This window comes from Nyctereutes procyonoides, unplaced genomic scaffold (assembly GCF_905146905.1).
Source record: "Nyctereutes procyonoides isolate TBG_1078 unplaced genomic scaffold, NYPRO_anot_genome, whole genome shotgun sequence".
NCBI lineage: Eukaryota > Metazoa > Chordata > Mammalia > Carnivora > Canidae > Nyctereutes > Nyctereutes procyonoides.
This window is the reverse complement of record NW_026575140.1, coordinates 15,543,765-15,568,967: the sequence shown is the minus strand read 5'-3', so window position 1 is coordinate 15,568,967 and position 25,203 is coordinate 15,543,765. Positions and strand designations below refer to the sequence as shown.

At 45.0% G+C, this 25,203-nt stretch overlaps 1 protein-coding gene across 2 annotated transcripts in view; it reads right to left on the bottom strand.

The window, feature by feature from the left end:
- VAT1L (vesicle amine transport 1 like) overlaps nt 1-25,203 on the bottom strand; it is a 146,159-nt gene that overhangs the window by 76,597 nt on the left and 44,359 nt on the right. For both annotated transcript variants that reach the window (XM_055306745.1, XM_055306746.1), the window contains exon 4: nt 7,356-7,498. In XM_055306745.1, coding sequence (XP_055162720.1) covers nt 7,356-7,498 — 143 coding nt within the window. The remainder of the gene's footprint in view (nt 1-7,355; nt 7,499-25,203) is intronic.

The following is a 25,203-nucleotide window of genomic DNA, read 5'->3' as shown; positions in this document are numbered from 1 at the left end:
TATGGAAGTAAGACCCTCTCCATGTCTACTACCAGCCATCCTGGGCCACCAAGTCTTCCCTGTAAACTGCATTTCTGCAGGACGTGTTTCCTTTACTGCAAGATGCCCACCTGGGCTCAGGAGCAGCCTCCCAAATGCTGGGCTGTGCACACCTTTTGGGTATCCCTAAAGGACCTGCCGCCCAAATGCTCACTTCTTGCCTGATGCTCCTCACATCTGTATTCTGCTTGTGAGTGCACATTTTCTCCCACAAACTGCCAGTCACACCTGCTTGTATTAATTAGCTGCCCCATCTAGGCCTGTTGCTCTATACTCTGGTTCTGCAGAAATGCAGGGCAACCCATTGGCAAGGGGTGACCTATAAGCTACAGCCCACTTCCTCATCCTCACTTGCCACTAACTGCTCAAGGCATTCTGACCTTGGAGCTATTCCTAAAACTTCCTTACCTCAGGTCCTTTGCATATGCTATAATTTCTGCCAGAACAGCCTTTCCCCAGTTCTACTTAGAGCTGGCTCCTTCTCATCTTTTAGGTCTTACCCACATGTGACCTCCCTGGAGATGATGTAACTAACCACCCCACCTGAAGTGGCAGCCCCCCGTTATCTCTGCTTCAGTATCTATAATAAAGACACTTTTCAGTTTGTCATAGGCTGTAATTATTCCATTTCTTTGTCTCTTCCACCAAAACCTAAGCCCCATGAGACAGGGACCATGTTTGTGCTGCCTGTTGTTGTATCGTTGGTCCTTCTCATTCTGATGGATGAGGCATTAGATCTCAACATATATTGATTATATGAATGGATGATTAAATAAATGGAGGAGTGAATGAATGCAGAACAATGAAGAAAACATTTTAAGACTGGTATCCCACATTTCTATATATGTGCTTCCTTCAAAGGAAACTCACATTTTCTGAGCTCTGCTATATCCTGGGCATTTCAGAATTAATTTTCATGACAAGTCTGAGACAGGCATTTTAACTCCCATTTTTTTGAGGAAGAAATGGAGGTTCTCAGATGCAGTGCCTTTCCCAAGCTTATGTAACAGGTACAACTGGAATTCAAACCTTGGTCCAGTTTCACTCCAGAGCAATGGCCTTTCACCATTCTGAATTTGAGATTTAATTAATGTTCAAATCAGTCTAACTATGGAAGCATCGTTTTAGCAAGCAGCTCCGGGAAGCAGTCAATTTAATTTATTCTTTGTAGAATTCTGGTTTAAATGTTGTCTTCAAAAATAAATATAGATATATCCAGAGTTAGACCATGTTATTCCAAACAGATAGGCCAGGAGGTTTCTATTTTCAAACTGCTTTTTTTTTCCCCCCATCCTAGATTATAGAAGAGGCCCAAGGTCAGGGTTGCTATACATTCGTCCTGCATTTCCAGCCACTGGACAACCACTCAGTGCTGATACCATACTGGACAGGGTATATGCTGAGCTGGGGGGACATAGATAGGGGCTCAATTCCTCCCTGCCATCTGGGAGCTTATGGATATTAGGGAAAGCAGACTAAACAAATGGCCCAGCCAGTCACCACAGCTTCAGCAGAGCCACTTGGGGCAGTGGAGGAGCATCCTTCTGTTGAGTGCTGATGGATGAGCAGGAATTAGCCGGGTGATGAAGGAAAGGCATTTTGCAGAAAGCACTGTGACAGGTTGACCCAGGGCAATCAGTGCTAAACAGGCCAAAGGAAGAGGCTTTGGGACACCAACCATGGTAATGAGAGACGCTGTCTGCATGCTGTCTCCTTCCAGAAGGACCCAAGAGTATCTGCCACAACTGACAACCAACACAGAGGTAGAGGGCAGGCATGGGGTTGGCATGGGGGCAGCATAGCACTGGGCTTAGGAATATGAATTTAATCTCCATATTAATCACTTAGTTTGCCTCTCAGTGTCCCCAACTATTGAAGGGGATGATGGTTATAACACCTGCCCCATGCTTCTCTGGGAAGCTTGGATGAGTTGATGCACATGAGACATAGGGCCTGGCTTATGGTAACTTCTGTGTCCATTGGTAGCTTTTTAACTATTTTTTTCAGAGTGGGCCAACTTAAAGAGAATTCTTTTAGTTTGGGAAAGGAGTATAAAGGAAAGACTGCAAAACCTCAACAACCCAACCATTAACCCAAGCAACCTTCAGGGTGGGTGTAGCCACCAGTCTAGAAACCATTAGAGCAGAGGCTTGATACCCTTGATCCTCCTAGGAGAGCATGTCCCACATTCAAAAGCACTTGCTATGTGCCAGGCACGGTGCTGAGCACTTCCTAAATCCCATCTCATTGAGAATGCCTCATGCCAACCCTTTGACTCAGAGGCCATCATTACCCCACTTGTGCATAAGGAGGCTGAGACTCCATGGAGTCAGGCAACATACCCTAGGACCGACTACAGGGAATGAGGGGACTCTGGTTTGACCCATCGCATCTAGAAACCATGTGAGGGCCCCTGAAACAGGGCAGGGTTTCATAAAGTGAGCTGTGGCCAGCCCTGGTGACCACCGCCGCCACCACTAGGCATGCAGGCTACCAGCAGGGACTGAACAAAGCTGGGAGCTGCCTTCTTGAGCTTCTTGCTGGAGGGAGACACCATAGATCCTCTGTGTACCTCTCTCTCAGCCTCTCTTGGCATTGTGATAGCTGAATCAGGTAAGATATGGTTTGCACAGGCACAAGGGTCATATAAGCCACAAATTCATGCCCCCTTGCTGTCACTGTGTCCTTCTGAAGGTCAGTGGTGGGGTGGGGGTGGTAGGTGAGAGTAAGATGGATAGTGAGCAGAGGGAGATATCATTTCCCAGGCCCCGAAGGTGAGGATGCTTTGGTTGTTTCTACCAAATCTTCAAGCAGATGTCGCTCCTTTTAAGGCTAGATATGTTCCTTCAGGTGGGTTTCAAAATTGAAAAAATGCTCCCTCATGCATTCAATCAATTATAAGCCCAACCAATGAATCAGACAGAATGGGACTCAGTTGCATCTATTTCCAATGCTCCAGGCCCCACAAGAAGTAGCCTTGGAACAGGGCCTCCTTTACTCATGCTTACACTGAAAAGCACCTTAGCAGCTCTTTTTAATGAAATAATCACGAAAATCACAAGCAGAGCTAGGTGACTCCTCGGAAGCTCAGAGGCCATCCTCATTTCTTGGCACCTCCCCAATCCCTGAGGGTGTCGGCCTCGCCTGCGTGTGTATAATCATAATCACACAAAAGCAGACAGGATGAGGGCTTTCTCCTGCTGCCATAAATCTCTGCAGATTCAAAAAAGCAAACACAAAGAGCCTCGGTTCAGAGATTCTCTGAGCCAAATTCAGCAGCAAGACATTTTGGAAATGCTGATCCAAGGTTTTCTAAGCCCTGCCCCTCCCTCCTGGATCCCCTAAAAAACTATTGCCCCTTTATTGTGAATGCCATCACTTTGCTTCCCACCCACATGGGTGAGTGAAGAATTTCTCCTGAGCAGTGCTAGGTCCAATAGGGCTATTACTGGGAGAGAAGCCCTTGACTTTGCCAGGAAATTAATCCCCCTTTACTCTAACTTTCATCTCCAGCTGATTCCTTGGCTCTCCACTCAGTGCTTCTCTTTCTGAATTCCTTTTTCTCTGAGAATTCATCTGTGCCATAGCTTTAACCATCACCTCCAAGCTCATGATGGAGGGATGAGGCCATTTCAGGGTGCCCGGCACACTGCCTGGTGCAGAGCAGGCTTCTCCCAGAGGGTCCAGCACAGTGTCTGGTGCACAGAAGTCCAAGTGCAGTTCCACACACACATAGCAGGCTTCTCCCGGAGGGCTGTGCACAGTACCCAGTGCACAAGAGGCTTTCCAAAGGGTGCTGAGCACAGTGCCTGGCACAGAGGAGGCTTCCTGGTGAATGTGTACAATTACTTAGCAATACCATCTCTAGGAATCCATTCCTGATCATGGTCTCTGTTCTCTCCAGGTGATTAGATTCCCCTTGATTGCCACCATCTCAGTTTCTTTATCTGCAAAATGAGGAACTTTCCCCTTGCAGGACTGAGAAGCATGCACCATGGTCCAGTCGTATGGGTCAGCAGAGGGAGAGGAGGCCAGCAGAGCCTGGTGCTATGATCCGCCTTGCCGGGATTCATTCTCCACCTCCCTCTACCTGCTGAAATGTGTCCCATCCATCAGGCTCCCTGTCGGGGGCTGCCCACCTTGGTGCTCTCTCTCTATCTTTCTTTACTTTTGAAGTCCTTACAGCCAGATGCACATGACTCAAAGCTTCTAATTCTTCTACTCGGTTTTGAGCATAGTCAAACAGAGAAGAGGCTAGTGACATAAAGGTTAGGTCTATATTACAAATAATCTCCCCCTGCCACTCCATGTTTGCCTGAAGGCTGAGAACGTGTTCAAAAGAAGATTACCAGTTGACTGGCTTACAGGATAATTTCCGTCTCAAGAAATCTTATATTGTTATTTTTTCCCTAGCCTATCACCACAGAACACTATAACAAACAATATCCGCAGTCAAAAACCAAAGAGAAATCACTCTACATTCTGCTCCTATTGCATATTAGTGGTTGGATGTTTTTTTTTTCCCACTTTCCTTTCTTTTTTTTTTTTTTTTTTTGTCTTCATGCGCCAAGAATTTATACAAAGCTGTGATCACACTGTAGCTGGAATTTGGCATTCTGCTTTTTCCCCCACTCAATATGCTACTGTGGGTATTTTTTCATTTTGTCACAGAATCTTCATAATTATCTTTTTTTTTAAGGGCTGCATAATACTCAAGCGTGTGGGTGTAGCATAATGCACTGAACTGTTTCCCTCCCGTTGATAATGGAGGCTGGTTCTGAAATCTCACCATTACAGACAATGCTACAATTCATCCCGTTGGTATATGCTGAGCACCTACCATGCAGCAGAAGTGGTGCTTGGCTCTGCAACAGGCACCGAGTACCTGTTGCTTTTATGTTCTTCTGGATTCTTTCCTGAGGGAGGGTTGGTGGGAACCTATCTGTGGCTTCCTAGTCATTTTTAATGGAATCCTCAGTTCTCTGCTTAATAACATAAGAAATCATTGGAAGTCGCTTTTGAAAGACGATGGTGGCTAAGTGGGTCTCAGATGCTGTCATCTCCGGCTCTTCTGACATCAGCATGAATCACTGACTCAGGCTAGCAAGGTGGCAGGCTGACGACAGTGAAGGGATGAGGGGGCTAGGAAATTCTCCAGGGAAAACAGGGAAGGCAGAAGCTCTCTGGTTATGCATTGTCACTTTTTTTCTTTTTTCTTTTTTGTCACTTTTTTTCTTTTAAAAGAATGGCCACCTCGTGACCCTCTTTGCCCATTACTTCCTATATCCTACTACCTTCAGTGGCTCTGGTCTCCTTTCAGATTCTTGAATTTACCAAGTCATTCCTTTTCTTTTTTTAATTTTTATTTATTTATTCATGAGAGACACAGAGAGAGGCAGAGACATAGTCAGAGGGAGAAGCGGACCCACCACGAGGAGCCTGATGTGGGACTCGATCCCAGGACCCCAGGATCACAACCAAGCCAAAGGCAGACGTGCAGACGCCCAGCCACAGAGCCACCCAGGCACCCCTACCAAGTCATTCCTAACCCTGGGCCTTAGCACATCCAATTCCACTTGGTCAGAAATGCTGTTCCTTTGTCCAGTTTCTCCTCCTTTAATGCTCAGTCTGAACCTCACTCTTTGATGTCTGATCTGCTGCCTGCATGTATCCACCAGCACCTTGCATTTCTCCACCAGAGCACATACCAAAAGTGAAAATCAATACATTTTAAAAATACTGGTTTTTATCCCTCTTCCCCAAGTAGACTCAAAGCTCCATGAAGAAAGTGACTCTCAAGATGTTTGTTTGTTTGTTTGTTTGTTTTGCCCAATCTTCTGCCCTAGCACAGCACCTGGCCCATCACAGACACCTTGTATTAATTAGGCCAGGGTATGAATGAGGAAAGGACGCTTGCAAAATTATCATTTAAGGGGTTAAAGGCAAAGACTGCTGGAGGGACAGTGACAGTTCATTTTCCAGATCACAGCTTGAGAGATGCAAGTAACAAGAAGGAAGAGCTACCCAATGGTTAGGAAAGTAGGCCAAGGTCTAGCCTGGAAGCCTTGAAAACATGCTTGCAATGTCTAGACGTCTGAGAAACAGGTGGCGAGCTTCTAATATTTGGTCTGGAAGCTCTTTTTTCATGTCCCATCGGAAATGTTGGTACAACCTTAAATTCTGTGCAAATCTCTACATTTAACATTTAAAAACAAATCTGAAAATCCAGGCCATCAGAAGACTCTCCTTTCCAAAAAGTTCCCCATAATTCACCTAGTCTGGTCTATCGCCTTACACAACCAGATCTCCCATCTTCTCAATCCCTCAATTTGGAGAAAGTTGCTTCTTTATTATAATGCTAGTCAGACAACTGAATTTCTTTGTATCTTACAATTTAGTGCTGGGAAATGAGAAGACCACAACCACAGCTCTGAGACATCTCTGAATCCCCTCAGGAGCTGCTTAGCAGAGCCTGAGCATCAGTCTCCACCCATTCTGAGCAGCAGCAGGGGTGTGACACACAAATCATCTCAAAGATCAGCTGGGCTTTCCACCTGATTCCCTGTGTTGACATGCACGGGCCACAGTCAATAGCTTCAGGATCGCAGGTGGAGCACGGGTCAGGTTATAAACCAGCATTCCCCAGCTTGGGTCTGCAACCACCAGCAACCCGATTTCCCACCTCCCAGTCCTTCTCTTTTTTTTTTTTTTTATAATTTTTTTTTTTTTATTTATGATAGTCACAGAGAGAGAGAGAGGCAGAGACACAGGCAGAGGGAGAAGCAGGCTCCATGCACCGGGAGCCCGACGTGGGATTCGATCCCGGGTCTCCAGGATCACGCCCTGGGCCAAAGGCAGGCGCCAAACCGCTGCGCCACCCAGGGATCCCCTCCCAGTCCTTCTCTACACGAAACTCAACTCTGATCATGTCACCACTTTGTGCTCCAGGGGCTCTCAGTCACACAGGGGTTGTTCTCTTACATGAGTGAGAGATAAACTTCTCTATGTTAAGGCCCTGTTATAGCTGCTATCATAATTTAGCTAAATTATGCAAGCTTAGCATGTTACTCAACTGCACGGTTTCTCAGTTTTATCCTCTCAGAAAAGGGGCATTATAATAGGACTGCTGAGAATTAAATGAGAGCATAGATGTGAAGTATTCAGCACAGAGCTAATAATACTATGGCCCCATTATATCCTTACTATTATTGCTATCACTATTATTTTTATCAGCCCTCCTCTAAACAAGTGCTATTGTTCTTTAAGAAAGAGAAGAGCAAGGAACAACCTGGTGCTCTTTAGAGCAAACACCTTACCTTTTCACTTCTTGCACATAGTCTGCATTTCTGTCAAAGAGGTGGGTCATAGAGTCTTTGATTGCTTCATGCTTGAAAGTAGAAGCTGTTCCAAAGACAGTCACATTGGGGATAGTGGAACACAGCTGAGCCACAGCTTGGCCCTGGAAGTGAAATGCAATAGACAAGTCACGCAGGACAGTTATCATCCAACAGCCAGTCTTGCTGGTTTAGAGCAGGGTTTCCCAACTTTGCCACTGCTGACCTTTTTAAGGCTGGATAAGTCCTTATTGCAGGGGGCTAAGTTGGGCATTGTTAAATGTTTCACAGCATCTCTCAACTCTGACCTGCCAGGTGCCAGTTTGGTTTTGATAACCAAAAATGTCTCCAGACATTTCAAAATGTCCCCTTGGTTGATGACTACTGGTACAGAGGAAAGTCAGGGTGAGCCAGCAAAACCCTAGTACTTAACCATCTTAACAACTATTATTTTACCACACTGAGCCTTAGGTTCCTTATCTATAAATTAGCAATAATGGTACCTACTCCACAGAGATCTTGGGAGATGTCTTAGCCTGGACCCCCCAGAAGCAGATCCTGAGGCAAGGATTTGAGAGTAAATACTTCATCTGGAATATGGACCACAGGAAATACAAGGGTTTCGAGACAGAAAGAGGAGGCAGCCAATAAAGGGTGTGCTATCAAGTCAATACCCACCATGGCTAGGTGGAACTCAGTCCCTTTGAGGAATATCCTGAGCAGGTGTAGAATATATCTCAGAGTTATCCCAAACACATGGTGGGGAGGCTGAAGTATTTATTCCCCAAATTTCCATCTGATATCACTCGAGGGTTGTTCCTCTAGCGTTACCCCCTAGATATGTCTGGCTTGTCCTCTTGGGCCAAGCATGTCCCCACAGCCAGACAGATGCCTTAAGTAAGCAACCTTCAGCCATGTTGAGTGCAGAGAAGATATGAGGACAGCATCTGCTATGGGGTGTGTTAAATGAGGCAATATGCAACACAGGTCAAGCACCTGGCACAAAACATGACGCTTAATATAAGGTACCTAAAAAATCTTCATCATCTGCACCCTTTTGTGGCTGAGATGTCCAGGCATATAAAGAAAAGGTGAATGCATGAGGTTTAAATACTGAATGGTCTAAGAGAAATCACAAACGTATTTAGGAAGGGGTGTTTTTTTCCGTATCCTTTTTCAGTATGGTCAGAAATGTAAGCCATCGGACAAAACACTGTGATCATGTGAATTCGAAAACCTTCCAGTAAAATCCAATGCGCTGGTAATGAAGGTGCATTCTAAAACCAAGTACCCTTTCCAGTCTTCCAAGTGCCATCCTGAGGAGGCAGGAATTATTCTACCGAAGTCACCTGTGATATTAACTTCTGCCTATCACCTCATTACGTGCCTTCATGTTGGTGGACTAAATCAGGTTGGCAGCTCTATTTTTGGAAATATTATTCTCTCTAACACTGGCAGTGAAAGGCAACATTGACAGAATCCTGGAATGTCAGCGTTAGAAGATCATCCAATTACCCCCTCCCCATCATTGTTTCACAGATGAGGGAAAGGTTAAGTTGACCCAGTTCTTCAGAGGCAGATCAAGATGCGAAGCAAGGTCTCCTAACTTCTGGTTCTTGCCATTTTCTGTAATGCCATGCCGTCTACTTATTTTGACATTTTAAGTTAAGCAGACTTTGAAGTTGCTGCCTAAAATAGACTTGGAGGTCAACATTTCAGAACATGGGCATGAACCTAAGACTCCAGTCAGGCTATCATTTTCTGTTCTAAAAATACCTTTGATATTTGGTTAATTTTTTTTTCATCACTTGATTTTAGAGAACAAAGAGGGAACTATCCTTCTTGGTGACTGGAAATATCGGCAACCAATGCAGCAGTCCTCTAAAATTCAACAGGGCTGGAGCTAACCTCGTTTGTCCTGGGATGGGAGATTAGAATGAGTTCCAATATCTGTGTGGTCCCTCCTGCCTACTGTCCTTAGGCCACCATGACATCCACTCAACTACTTTTTCAAATTCCCATTATGTACTGTATGGGTGGATGCAGGAGTGTCAGAAACGAGTAACACACCTCAATCACTGTTCTCCGGTCCCAGGTCCCCCACCGAGTCTTAGATTCCTGTACTGAATGACCACTTTGGTGCCTGTCCCCCCCCGGGCTATCCAAAAACAACACTCCCAAAATATAACTCATCCAAAATATAACCCTTGGCTATCTCCAAATGAGTTACTCCTCATATTGCTTTGCTGGAGCAGTTGTTAACAAAATACCACAGACTAGGGAGCTTACACAACAGAAATGTGTTTCATAGTTCTGGAGGCTAGAAGTCCAGAATCAAGGTGTTCCTTCCAATGGCTGGGAGTCTGGTCTCGTCCAGGCCTCTCTCCTTGGTTTGTAAATGGCTGTCTTCTCCCTAGGCCTCTGCACCTGGTCCTCCCTCTATGCCAACCTGTGTCCAAATTTCCCCTTCTTGTAAGGACACCAGTCATATTGGGTTAGGACTCATCCTCGTTTAAAGTTGATTACCTCTATAAAGACCACAGTGCTAGAAGGGGACACCTTTTGAGATATCGGAGGTTAGAACTTCAACATATGAATGGGGGGTGCACAATTCAACTCATAATATTCTTCTTACTGCATTTCCTGCCTCAGTGGATGAAACTGTACCATTCACCTATCACTAGACTACAGTCAGGAATCCTGGGGTCACCTGACTTTTCTTCTTCCTTCAGCCCACATCCAGCTAAGGTATCATTTCTACTCAGATCTTCGTGACTATCACTTCTTATTCTGGAATAATAAGAATAGGAATAAGAATAAGGAAGTTCTTATTGTTGAACTTCCTCACCTGGATAACGACAAGGCCCTTCTGGCTGGTCTGGCTGTTTCCATGTGTACTTCACACTGTGGACAGTGATTTTTCTCAAACAAAACACTGAGCATCTCACTATTAGTCTCAAAGCTTCCCAATGCCTACCATGGCTTTCAGAATGAAAAGCACACCCTTAAGTTTCTCCCGCAGGCTAGTGCTCTGGGATCTGACCCAGTCTACCTCATTAACATGTCGTCCCTCCACTTTTCCAGTGTCTGCTCCCTGACAAACATGGTGCTCTATCCACCACTGGTTAACATTCGCCATGATCCCAGTGCTGTGCAACCCTCATTCCGTGATGTTCTCAGAATGAACCCTTAACCTGATTTTGCTGAGGAAGAGACAGAGGTTAGATACCAGGTCCAAGGCCAGTAGGGTAAGATGGTAGACCCTGATCTGCCGTACTCATCAGCTGAGCAAGCTTGAGTAACATATCAGTTCTCCTGGTCATTCATTTTAATATCAGAGTGTAAGGCTATATATATCCTAAGGTTTTTGTAGGACTATTTGACATAATGCATCCAAGGACTTAGATTCAGGGAATGGTCAGTATTTGCTATTACTACTACCATGAATACTAGTATTATTTTTCTTGCTATTATCATGTCAGTGGTATCTGACAGTATGTCAGCAAATCTACTGTCCTACTCTCCTGGATGTATCATGCCATTTTAATTTTGACACTAGTTCCTTACATGCTGTCCCCTACCTACCATGCTTGTCCTTCCACTTTCTTCTTTAGACCATAGCCACTCCCCCTTAGGGGAGCTCCTTTTCTAGAAATCCTTCCCGGGCAGTCACTTGCCTCTTTTTGTGCCACCATAGACCTGTGGTTCTTTCCTCCAGGACAGCGGCCGCCATGGCCTTCTGGGGCTGCTAAGGGACCCATCTGTGAGTCCCATGAGGCCAGGGACCATGCCATATCTGACTCTGTACCCCAGTGCCCAGGGAAGAGCTTGCCACATAACAGGTGTTTAGTAACACTTGTCGAATGGATGTATGAGAAGCTACAGGAATGTGACGTAATGGGGAGCCCCCTCATAATTTTGCAGATTGCCATGTCCTTTAGTATTGCATACTAGGTGTAAAGCACAGACTCATTTGACGTGTCTAGCATCTGACTGGAGCAGAACTTGACCATTTCCATTTTCCAGAAAAAGATATGTGTGGTAGCAAAATGAGATGATGTAAGTAACTCAGATAATATAGAGTATAAGCAGATTATATATGAGTATTTTATATAATATAAAATACAGAAATATATAAATATATAATATGCATCACTAGAAGAATATATAATTTGTATTATATACACATATACACATGTAAGTAGTAATATCTGGTATATAATATATAATTAGTGTCATGTTACATAGTCATAATATATGAGTAGCACAACCTGCAAGTATTACATAGAATATTATATCATAACTTGTATCACTATATAAATAATACTGGGTGGAAAACCAAATTCAGTGGACATCTGCTTGTACCGCCCTCGGTGTTGAGCTCTCTATTAACTCACTAAGGCAATGAGAAGCCCTTGCAAGATCCTCAGTGATCTAAAGTAAATAATACTCAGCATTCTGTACTGAAGTAGAATGTGTGCTTTCGCTCACATTTACAGAAAATCTGTATTCTCTCCCTTTTCCGACTCCCAAGGTGAGTGCCGGATCAGCATCTAATTTATCCTTGTTTCTCCCACGTGCCCAGAAAATAGCATGGGCTCAATAAACATTTGTGGAAGACGGAATGAATTTTCAATAAAAAGGATTTTGCAATTTACCTACAGACCCAGAACATAAAATGAACAAGGCAATCCATTCTCCCAGCAACAGCAGCAAATGAAGCTTTGCACGTACATGTTTTTAATTGATTTTCCTGTCCCTCTTTGGAATGTAAGAATTCTGCAGTGAGCCTCTGCTTCTCTGCCCTATGGCCAGCAAGACAGCAAGTACAGCAGCTGACGTTCCCTTTGCCTCGCCATATGCCAGGCACTGTGCTTAAGTGCTGTGTTAAATCCTCAAACCACTTTGAGAGTAAATGCTTTTATTTCCCTTTTGTACCTGAAAATGGGGATCTAGATGGAGACAGGAAGTTGTCCAAGGTCATATGGCTTGTAAGTGATGAGGCTGGGGGTCAAATTCAGGTCTCCCTGACTCCAAAGCCACTCTGCTATTAGTCTTCTTATCCATCCAGCTAAGCACTCAAGTTGCTGACATGGAACCGAAATCTTAAGAGAAAACCATGGGTGCTTGGCATCAGTCTGGAAGGCTTCCCTGAGTCACTTTTTAGATTGCTCTGTCTCAGGTTCATGGGGGTGAGTGGATTTCAACTAGCTCAATCCTAATTCCAGGGCTGTCGGGAAACAGAGCACAACTATGAGAAATCCAGGGACAGTTGTTACAAGGGAGCTGTTTGGGGTCACAGAAATCTCTTATCAACAGACTGAGGTTCAAAGCTAAATCCTATTCCAAAAAAGCCAGACAAATGAGTCCAGGGGCAAATGCATCTATATCAAAGTCTTAGTACACTGTCTGGTACATACTAAGTATTCAACAAATGGCATTTTTTAGCTATCACTGTTCTGGAATTAGGACTGAGCTTAGTGGAAATTCCAGTTACCCCTTCAATGAGAATTTAGGATAGATGATCCTGTCAGTGCACTGATATTCATAAATCAGCATCACAGACTCAGCTAAGTAGGATGCAAAGAATGGATGGCTTTCTCTAGAACACAAATAACATCTTCCTCCTCAGACTTGTTTTCATCATATACCCAAACTCTAGTTTCAGCCATTTGGAAAAACGCTTAGTCTTTCCTAAGTGCCACCCCCTTCCTCACCACTTGATGGGGGATAGTGGTCATCCCATCAAGTGCCCTCCTCAGTGCCCATCACCTAGTTATCCCAACCCCTCGCCCACCTTCCATTCCACAACCCTTTGTTCGTTTCCCAGAGTTAGGAGTCTCTCATGGTTTGTTTCCTTCTCTAATTTTTCCCACTCAGTTCCCCTCCTTTCCCTTATACTCCCTTTCACTATTTCTTATATTCCCCATATGAGTGAAACCATATGATGATTGTCCTTCTCTGATTGACTTATTTCACTCAGCATAATACCCTCCACGGTTATTTATTATGTGCCTCTAATAGGTTAGACATTATGAGAGGTGCTGGAAAGATAAAGGAGAGCAAGTTATATATGGTCCCTGTCATCTTGGAGCTTGCATCCTTGTAGAGGCAAGCATGTTAATAAAATAAGCATACAATTAAAAGTACAGTTATACACCTAAAGCAGGAGGCTGAGAATACTAGTTTCAAACCCTGAACCACTGGGATAAGACCACATTGGTACACTATGTTTTTTCAAATGTACAGAAAACGAGAGCCATGTACTAAAATGGACATGTGGGGAAAGAACAGATAAGATGGAAACTAGACTTGGTTTCTATATCCTCTCCGGTCCTAAGATTTCTAGCGCACACCAACCAGTTCTTCAGTTGCTAAAGAAAATCTGTTTGAAGAAGCCTCCCAAAGAGAATGCACGTTTGCTCATTACCCGAAGTCTGATGAAAAATGTAACTTTCTATGGCTAACTTGACCATTTCTGAGATCATTTTAAAAACAGGATTACGTTTATCTCTTCCAAAAGTCGCTTTCACTTTTAAACAGCTCATGTAAACCACCGAGCACTAATGTAGCGCCAAAGAATGGAAAAGAATTAGCAAAGTGAGCTTGTGAAAGTACCTAGAAGATTCCCTGGGTAAATGATGAGGAAAGATTGTTTGCTTCCAAAGAATTGTCAGTTTACCTTTTCATCTTCGTCAGTGCATAGAGGCACTTAGACTGAGAGAGATAACGGAACGTTCTCACATCTCGTGCATTGGGTCCCTGAGCCGGCCTTATGCTTTTCTTATGACAATACACATTCCCACGTTGGGATTTAGACACAAGTTTTAAAACGTTTATTTCAGACCGGTGCTGTCATTTGCTGTTCAACAATTCACTTGACTCAATTGTCATAAGGGGAGGATTTTCAAATCCCACTGTGGGGGCTGATCCGCGTGACCTGTCATCAAAGGCGGCAAAGAATATTCTATGTTCTCACCGAGTACACTCTAAGAATCAGTCAGGTTTCTTTTTCTTTCTTATTTGCACTGCAAACCTGTTGTTCTGCACACGATACTCGCTTTAACATACATGTGCAGAGAATTTCAATAGCAAGGAGCTTCAGTGGCTCCTGGCTGAAGGACCAGAGAAAAGGAGGAATCAATTGCTTGAGATAGAAGTATGGAAACTTTTCTTTTTAATCCAAGAAAGCAGTAGACACATTCCAGGGAAGACCTGGTAGATAAAACCTTTATTTCCTGCTTATATTTATTATATACATTAGTGCTTCTCAGTATGTGGTGCTGAAACTAGCGGCCCCAACACCACGTAGACTCTTGTTAGAAAGCTCCCACCACCCTGCAGGGACACCAGGGTGGCTCAGTCTGTTAAGTGTCTGCCTTTGGCTCGGGTCATGATCCCAGGGTCCTGGGATAGAGCCCCACATTGGGCTCCCTGCTCATAGGGGAGTCTGCTTCTCCTTCTCCCTCTGCACCTCCCCCAACTCCTCTCTCTCTCTCTCTCTCAAATAAATAAATGAAATCTTATTAAAAAAACAACAACAACAACTTCAACCTAGACTAAAGAATCAGAAATTCAGGGAGTGAGGCCTGAGAATCTGAGTTTTAACAAGCTTTCCAGAAGATTCTACTGCAGCTCACATTGAAAACCACTGATATAGATAATCTTTAATGGCACACATTCTATTCCACATAATTTAGGTACTAAGGCCCCCATGATGCTCAGGATATCTTAATATCAGATACTTCATTTAAAACCAAGGTGGGGCTTTATTATCGTATTAATGTATTTTATGTACATTGTATGCATTATGTATACAATGTATTAATTGTATTAATGTATTATTAATACATCTTCATAGTATAGAGTAAATATTTATAGTATGTATAATTCTAACATGCAGCCCTTGCTGCAGTCCAGCGCTCTATAAAGTATCCCTTCTACCAATTTGGTCAATGATGGCATCATAGCAACCCTCTTTTCCTAGTTGGGGTTGACATCACAGCCCGTGGGTTTACGATGTGGGATCCTATAGATCAAGGCATGACTAACATGATCTTCTGTGAATCAGGGATGCAAGAAGAGAAAATAAGTCGCCATCGCATTAGCAGGGTCTGAAGTTCTGGACACTTGGAGAAATTCAGCCTCCTTGCTCCCCAGGCCTCAGCTTTGCTGTCCATCATCCAGGTTTTGCAAGCCATTCACAGCTCTGCCCATCAGATGACTGCAAAGGTGAATATTTAATCTTTTCCCCTGCTCATACGGCACTGAGCTCATCCCAGAGGCACTCAGATGAGAAGCAGGAAGGCAGAGCAGTGAAGAGTATGGGTTTACTCATTCAACTTCATCTGCATGGAGTTTGCTATATGCCAGGCCACGTCTATATGCTCTCTACAAACACAGGCCATTTGACTGCACCATGGCCTCCTGGAGGCTAAATACTATTGCATCCTCATTTTCTAGATGAAAGAACTGAGGCACAGAGTAGTTATGTAAATGCCTACAGTCACACAGCGATACCAGAGACGAGAACTGACCCACACTGTCTGGCTCCAGGACAGTAATGACTCTGAAGGCCAAGGGGAGAGAACGAAGGGGAACTGTCTCATATTGGCTAGCAACTCTTTGTCGAGCCCTGAAGGCACTTCCTACACCTCATTTTACCTCCTGACATCATATTCCCATCATGAAACCAGGCTCAGAAATGGAAGCTCAGAAAGATCAGTGAATGCACTCAAGGTGATCCTGCCAGTAATGGGAAACTGAGGTTCCAAAAGTATGTACTAGCAACCGGAAGTGATGGGATTTAGACCCAAGCCTCCTTGTCACTGGCCTGAGTTCTTTGTTCTGGACCTCAATAGAACACAGATGAGACACATCAGGGGTTGCGGAACAAGCTAAAGTTCCTGAATCCCACACCTGATTCAGTCCTGAGGTCACCACCTAACCTGGCTGAGCTTCTGGTTCCTCTTATTTAAGTCAGGGATGATAATGTCTACTTCATGAGGTCTACTTCATGTGGGACAAAGGAGACAACATAAGTAATGTGATTCCCCAGGGATGACCCAGAGCAGGTGCTCAATAAGCGAGTTATCTCCCATTGCCCTCTGAAGCCACCTCTTCTGGGAAGACCTCCTGGAGATCCCCAGAAGGGTTAATATCTCCTGCTTTGCCCCAAACTCACACACATCACTATTCAACCATCTTTTACTCTGTGCTATGATTCTTCTCTCTCCTCACCTCCCCTCTCCCTTCTTCTTTTCTCCTCTTCCTTCACCTCTGTCTCTCTTTCTTCCTTTTGTTTTTTTTTTAAAGGTTTTATTTATTTATTCATGAGACACACACACACACACACACAGAGAGAGAGAGAGAGAGAGGGAGGGAGGCAGAGACATAGGCAGAGGGAGAAGCAGGCTCCACGCAGGGACCCCGACGTGGGACTCGATCCCGGGTCTCCAGGATCACACCCTGGGCGGAAGGCAGGCACTAAACTGCTGAGCCACCCAGGCTGCATGCCCCCTCTCTTCCTTTTGAAAAAAAATATTTCTTTTTGTATCTCCCACCGGGTGTCAACTCCTTAAGGGAAGGACCATATCTTATTCCCCTCTTTATCTAGAGTATTGAGCCCACTGCTTAGTTCTCAGTGACTGTGTTATTGACTGTAGGAAACAGCAGTAAACAGAAGTTTGGAGAACAAATAGCAAAGGTCAGAGAGGACTCTCGAGGTCAGAGGGCAGTCCAGGGCTGAGCCTGGGGATGCAAACCCTTCTCTGTTTTATCCCTTGGTTGGATGGGGACAGAGTCCACCCCACACCCACTTGGTAGTTACAACTTTACACTGATGAGGGAACTTAAGTGCCTTCCAAGAATAAATATTTTCTAGTTTTTTCTTTTCCACCATCCATATGGAGTGGGGAGAAAGGTGAGATGAGGGAGGGATAGGGAAAGAATGTTAGGGTCAGACAGGTGTGGGCTTAGAAATATATTTCTTGCAGAGCCACCAGAGCCTTGTCACAGTTGGCTCACAGCCTTCATTCCTCCTTGCCCAGTGTTTGGAAGATGCTGCTCTCCCACCCATGCACACCTGCCAGGAGAGGCCTGCTTCTGAGAATCTGGTCACCTATGGGGACAGAGGGATGTGTTCATGAAGGGACTTGGCAAGAATGACTCCCACACCAGGCATGAGCCCGGCTCCCCACCTGATGCCTGAAACCCTCAGTCTTATCACAGCTGGTATCCTAAGGACTGTGCATCACCAAGCAGCAGGCAACTTGGGGACTGAGAGCAGGAGGGAGGTGACTTTTGCTTTTCCAAAGTTCCTCCTAGGAGATGGTCCCATGAACACAGGGTCCAACTGGGATGATGCCCTGGTGGCAACTCGGCCTTCTGCTCTGATCGAGAGGGAGGCCAGTCTGGTATCACTTCGTGGTGTGTTTGAGGGTCCAACAACATGGTGCATTTTTGAGCAAAAAGGAAGCGTAGCCCCAAGATGGGTCAAGGGAGACACAGATATGGGGCCATAGAAAAATAGATTATATGAGCCCTCCCCCCTTCCAAACAAGACCCAAAGTAGGGTGGCTCCAAAGGGAGCCCTGGACACACAGGAGCAGAAATGCTGAGTCCTGGGGTACCTGCGTGACTCTTGATTTCAGCTCAGGTCATGATCTCAGAGTCATGAGATAGAGCCCCATGTTGGGCCCCGCACTGGGACTGGAGCCTGCTCAAGATTCCCTCTCTCCCTCTTCTTCTGCCTCCCCCACCCCTAAAAAAATACTGAGTCCTAATCCTCCTGCCATTTCAGCTTGAGTTGCTCATAATAGCAGGAAGGGCCAGAGCACAGGACTTCATGTAGGACATCTCTGCAGTCCTACATGAAGCAGCTCAGCATGTTGGGAGAGAAGAATAGGGACTTTAAAAAAAAAATGGAATGAGATTAAAAGAGAAAAGCTCTACATATTTAATATATACATTTTCATGAACTTAATGCATATATCCCATAAAACTCTCACAATAAATAATGCCACCAACTCAACCGGCACCTCTAAAATCTCCTCCTTCCCTCTTTCTCTTTTTTGGTGATAACATTTAAGATAAGATCTACCCTCTCCACAAACTTTTAAGTATTCAGCACAGTATTGTTAACTAGAGGCTCTGTGCTGTACAGGAGATCACTAGGACTCATTCATCTCACAAAACTGAAACCACACACCCTTTGATACCTCTCCACCCCACCTCCTCCAGCCCCTGGCAACCAGCTTTCTGCTCTATGCTTTTGTGACTTTTAGGTTCCTCTTCTAAGTGTGATCATGTAGGTTTTGTTCCTCTGGGTCTGGCTTATCTCCTGTAGTATAATGTCCTTCAGGTTCATCCATGGGGTAGCAAAGGGCAGAAGTTCCTTCTTTCTAAAGGCTGTAAGATGCTCTATCGTGTGTGTCTATACCATATTGTGCTTATCCATTCATCTGTTGAAGGACATTTGGGTTGTTTCCGTGTCTTTGTGATTGTAAATAACACTGCAACGAACACAGGAGTGCAGACATCTCCCTGAGATCTTGATTTCAGTTCTTTGAGACGGATAACCAGAAGTGCAATTGCCGGATCCTACAGTAGTTCTATTTTTAGTTTTTTGAGGAGCCTCCATAGTGTTTTCCATAATGGTTGCACCAATTTGCATTCCTCCCTACAGTGCAGAAGTGTTCCTTTTTATTCACATCCTTGCCAACACCGACCTTTTGTTTTTTGAGAACAGCCTTCCTAGCAGGTGAGGGGTTATCTCATTGCGATTTTCATTTGCATTTCCCTGACGGTGAGTGGTGACAGAGCACCATTTGAGTCAGCGAAACCTGAATCTTGAGGTACCACTGACAGGCTGTGTGAGTTTGGACAGATACTCCATCTCTCTGAGCTGCAGTGTCTCGTCTATAAAATGGAGAATGAGCCAACTATGCAAAGCGTTGGTGAGCTGCAGACTAGAATGCTTAGTGCCAAGCAGATAGTAAATTTTAGGGCCCTTCTGTTCTTCCCACATGCTATGCTGCTTCATGCTATGCTATGATCTTCAGCCCGCTAGTTCCAGGCTATACAGCCTATTCTCAGGCGCTCTGGGATTTATGATTGTCAACGACAGGACAGGTAGCTGGGTTGGAAGGGTTTGATTTATGGCCACCGCTCCCCACTCCCCCACCAATTGGCAGACACAGCTGTGAGCCCTGGCAACTGGAATGTGGGCATCTGTATCGTAAATTTTTCAAATTTCCCGTAAATTACATGAAGTTTTGGCATCTTAAAAAATCTTTCTGGCTAGGGAGACTGTCCTTCTCTAGGTTAGCCAGTCTTAGAAATAAAAAAGGGCTCAGTTGGGAGTATGCCACTGATATCAAACTGACTAATTCAGAGCCAGACCTCCTCCACCTGGTCCATATACTCCAAGAGGCAATACTCCTCTGCCTGGATCACCCCAGGGCCAGATACAGGCAAACAGAAACCATCTCTGTAACCCAGACCCCACACTGAAATTATTCAAACTAACCAGTCCTAAACTGCCCACGCTGCCCTGCCTTGCTTTTCCCCCAGAAATCCTAATAGAGACCATTGCTTAAGTGCATGCACCACTGCTGTCTTCTGCCTCCTGACCACCCTGGTATCTTTCCCTTGTGGTCCTGCGTGCCTCCATGTCTTTAGGACCTACGAGTATAATAAACTGTTTTCCTGACCCTCGTCTCTGTCTCCTGTTGTGGCCACATCTGGCTGACCATCTACTAAAACTATACAAAACAGCATCCCTCTTTCGTCCCAGGAGTTGAGCGTTTTTGTGCAGTGTACAACCTGCCCAGCTACACAAGGTGACTCTACTATCCAGCCCTCATGGGGATCATGTCAAGTCTTGCGTCTCTCATCAGAACCACTTTCCGACTGATGGAAACCACGGGTGGCCATAGGCCAACCCCTAGTTCACAGACTCCCACATTGCCTGAGACTTGGACTCCAGGAACCACATGACTGGAATGCTAGCCAGGGAGCCAGTCCAGCCCACCAGATGGCAAAATCTCCTTCATGGGGCTCTAAATCATGGTGGGGCAGAACCACTTCCAGGCTGGCTGCCTTCCATGCAGTGCATCTGGATAAATTTCCTGGATGATTACATTTGCATGGTGGGATGCCGGATTCACATTTCCAGCCAAATTACAATTTGTACCCACAGTTTGGAGCTGTGGTTTTGATAAATGCATCTATTTCAACCAAAACCTTGTTAGGTAGAGTGATCATAGAATTTCTTGTCTAAATTGGGAGACTCTTCGAGAGTGAAGAGGGATACTATTATTAATTTTTCCCATCCAATAGGTATAAACTGGAAGTGTCGTAGGTGGACTGGGTCACCACTATTGGAGTGGCCACCCTAATAGTAAGTCAAGGAAATTCAAGGTGGCCAGGAGAGGAGAGGAAAGGTGTAGGAATCTATGGGACTTGGAGTTTGATCCTTGGATCTACTACTCACACTTATGGGACAATGGGCCACTTATTCTGAATGGACAGCTTATCTTTAACATTGGGGTAATGTTTCCTACCTCACAGGGTCAGCATGAGTGTTAAATAAACATATATAGAAAAGCTCTGCACAGGGTCGAGCACAAAGAGGGGCTTAGGAGGTATAAGCTTGCGTGCCCTACTCCCCATCTACTACATTGCTTGCATCCCAACTGCAGAGTTTTTTTTTTAAGATTTTATTCATTTATTTATGAGATACACACAGAGAGAGGCAGAAACATAGGCAGAGGGAGAAGCAGGTTCCCTCCAGGAAGCTTGATACAGGATTCGATCCCAGGACTCCAGGATGATGACCTGAGCCAAAGGCAGACGCTCAACCACTGGGCCACCCAGGGACACCCAACTGCAGAGATTTGGGAAGACAGATGCATCAGTGCCTGGCAGGGTCTGCCCTCACTCAGATGATGCTTTCCACACCTCAGTGACCTGCCTGCCTGCCTTTCCCTGAGTGTCCCTGTTTGTTGAAGGCACCTCATTAACCAGACCTCGGGACAGGAACAGGAGCCTGACCTACTGCTATAATCAACAGCTTCACTGGAAAACAACTTCCCCGCGCATGAAATACCCGAACTCTCAAAGCGCTGCTCTCCCCTGCCTGCCCTCGGAGATCACACACCAAGGCTCTTTCTGTAGCTTCAAACCCCTTGGCTGAGGTTCTGAACCTGACACTGCAGAGCCCGTCCGGGCAGGGGGTGGCATCGGATGCCTCTGGATAAGAGCACGTTTCATCTTCAGGCCTGTGGGGAAGCGAGGTGCAGAGGCCAGTCTCCAGATGGGAACTCCCAGGGGGATGTTTAGCCCAATTCCCCGAATGCTTTCTGCCTCTCCATCCTCAGACCCACTCTCTCTAAAGAGCAGCTCACTTCCCAATGCCTTGTCCTGCTGTCTCAAATCAACAGCAAACTTTCGAAGTTAACCAACTTTCTTTGTAAAGAGAACAAGTGTAATATTAGTCCACTCTTGATACTGTTTCTCAAGCCCTGTCTCTTGTTTACAGTGACACCACCAGGTCCAACACTATGTCTTTAACAGCCTCTACCAGGACCCCACCTACCTTTGCCTAGCACCAGGCACATGGAAGGGATTCATAAAAATGTGGGAATGAATGAACGGAAGAAAATCTCTTCACATCTCTTCCTTCTCTGGCACATCTCAGTAAGGTGGCATCCTGCTCCTTTCACGGTTTGCTTTTCACAGTCCTACAAATTTTACATTTACCTGTTGTACCAGTCAGCACATAAATCAGTGTGCTATGCTCTATACATACTTAATTTGTGCCGTGCACTGAACTGGGTTCTGGGAATACTAGCAGCAGGCAGCAGGCAGCAGGTTCTGGACACAGATTGCCTCTGGAATAGCCCTGGCTGTGCTTACTAGCCATCTGGAATTGGGTGAGTCACGTGAGCTTTGAGAACGGTAGTTTCCACACATGTACGTGGTAATGTTGCCCGCCTCTCAGAGGGTGTGAGGAGCGACAGATGTGATCCTGTAAAGGGCTGGGCATCCTGCCTGCACCAGCTAAATTATGGTTAAGGACGTGGACTCCTCCTCCATTTCTCCAGCAAAGACTCTCACCAGGCAATCACGCATGGTGGGACAAAGAGGGAGGACCACGAAGCGTTGAAAGCCTAGATTTGGAGTCTTCGAGACCTAAAGATGTTATGGGGTCCCCGCTCTCTACCCACACACCTGGTGCAGAAAGCCTGACTCAGCTCCCGCTATGTGCTTCTGGGATGCAAACCGATGAGATGGGAATGGAGAATGAATGGCCTCCCCAGTTAGCCCATCCTGTTTGGGGCCAACTCTATGGTTCTGAAGGTCTCATTTACATTGTGCTGTGGGAAGCCTCCCTGTAGATTTTGCTCCTAGAGGGCATGGCACACAACACATCTGGAGGTCTCATAGCCCATATTACTACTCTGTTGATAGTCCTAACATCATTCCTACATCCCGAATCCTTTTTTCCAGCCTGTGTCCAATCACTTCAGTTCTTGTCACTGACAAACAGAACTATGTCCAGTGGACAATATAGAATGGAAACCCTCTTAAATGTGGCATGGTGGGACCATCTCCCTCCACTTGAGCATTGGCAGTTCTAGATATTTCTGTGTTCACAGCCTACTTTTGTATAACAGAACTTGAATAGATCAAGAAGATGAGAAGAGCACCAAAAAAGTAGGGTGAAATTCCATCACTACTCACGATCACCATGTAGCAGTATCTCACAGTCTCTGCAAAGGCAACACAGTCATCCCACGGTCTGTGGGTTCTGCCACTCGATTTTAGAACTGCTTAGTGGCTGATCAGGCTCTCTTTACAGGTCCGCCTAAGACAGTGGTCTTGCATGGCCCAGTAAATAGGTATTTTTCTTTCGACAACCATATCATTTAACCTCATTTTGACACACAGCAAGTAGTTTCACATGATATGCTGCATCTTAGAGCCCTCTCAAGTCCACACTCTGGTGGGCAGGCAGGATATGCATCCTCAGTTATAGCAAAAGCATGCACGTGGGTCCTTATTGCCACTTTTGTGGCACTGCTGGTACAGTATACGAGCAACCCAATTCGAGGACCACAGGTTTGTATGGGGGACAGAAGCATGGGGAAGCATGGGGGGTCATGGGGGGACATGGGGGAAGCATGGGGGACAGAGGAAGAGATAGGTCATTTGGCTTTTGTCTCCTCCCCCCGCCCCCCCCCCCCCCCGCCCTCACATATCCACTGCTTCTGGCCACTAAATATTTAGAGGTTGCAATCAACAAAGGCACTGAAGGTAAACCATTCACAGTTTCTGAGTTTCCTATCTGCTTCCTCATTCCCAAAGAGCTCCTGGCAAGATTGAAGCTATTATTTCCCCCAAGCACAGCACAAAACTCTGAACATCTTAGTAAGCTCTTCTGATATATGGGAGGATGAAATGCCACATTTTGCAGTGGAGGGATCTATTCTGATGTCCACTAAGCTCTTTAAAAAGTATTATTATGAAAGCAACACATGTTCATGCCCATGGTAAAGAATAAAATGTGGAAAATACAGGAAACTGTAAAAATGCCAACCACAATGTCGTATCTCAGAGATAAATACTCTACATAATCTGGCTCATTTTGTGCCAATAGCTTTGCAACATGTAGACATCAATATTTGATTGTCCACAGAATTGGAATCACACTGAATATACCACTGTGTAGCCTGATTATTGTTTTCTTTCTAAGCTTATATTGTAAGCGTTTTCGTGGGTCATGAAAAATTCTTTAACATCATCATTTTGAATGGCCGGGGAATCTTTTATTATGTAGATCTATTATAATTCCTCTTAACCAACCCCTGTCTTACAGGAAATTATAATGCCACAGTTTTATAAGCCATATTTCAGGGAATATCTTTGTACATAGATCTTTGACTTTTAGTTTCAGAAAGCAGAGACTAAATCTGTTTTATCGGCTGCTGTATATTTTGTGTCGAGCACATTGTTGGACAAAGTGTGGATGCTCAATGTTTCAATACAGACTGGGTCCCTGTTTGACGAACTCTGAATCTTTCTTTAGAAGATATTGCCAGTAGATAGCACAGTGTCATGTATTTTAAATGGCAACCCTACCAGCATGAAATTTCAAGGTCAAAAGCTTAGCAGAGTTCCAAAGAGAAGACTGGAAGGCAAAGCGGGAATTCCAGACCCTGTGATCCACAGAGTGATAAAATAGAGCCTGCCAAGAGCCTTTTCTGCTTTGAGAATACATTTTGGTTTTGGTAAATCAAACATGGTCACTAGTTTAATGGCTTACAAGCTATATTAAGTAATGAAACTGCCTCCATATTGTTCACAATTTGATGAAAACATACTCATTTATTAATTCTACATACTTAATAAATGTACCTTCCTCTGTGTAATTAAAAATCTCATTATCATTGCACAGATGCCGTCTGCCTGGAACAGGTGAAGCTCATCAGTTTAATTCGATCAAACAATCACCATGCGCCCACTCCATCCTGGATCCTGTGTTATGTGCTAGAAACACAGCAGTGCTTAAGACTCACTCTGCCCTCAAGAAGATCCATCTAGACAGGAAAACCCATAGACAGTTGTGGCATGCTAGGTCTTGGCATTTGGAGGTAGTTAATACATATCTGTTGGATGGATGGATGGATGGATGGAGGCTGGTGAGAGCAATATCAGTAAAACAATGCTGAAGGTATAGAGATGAGAACGTAGGGAAGGCTTCCAAGAGGAAGTAACATTTACTTGATGAATGGGAATTTGCCAGGCAGAGGAATAAAGGGAACTA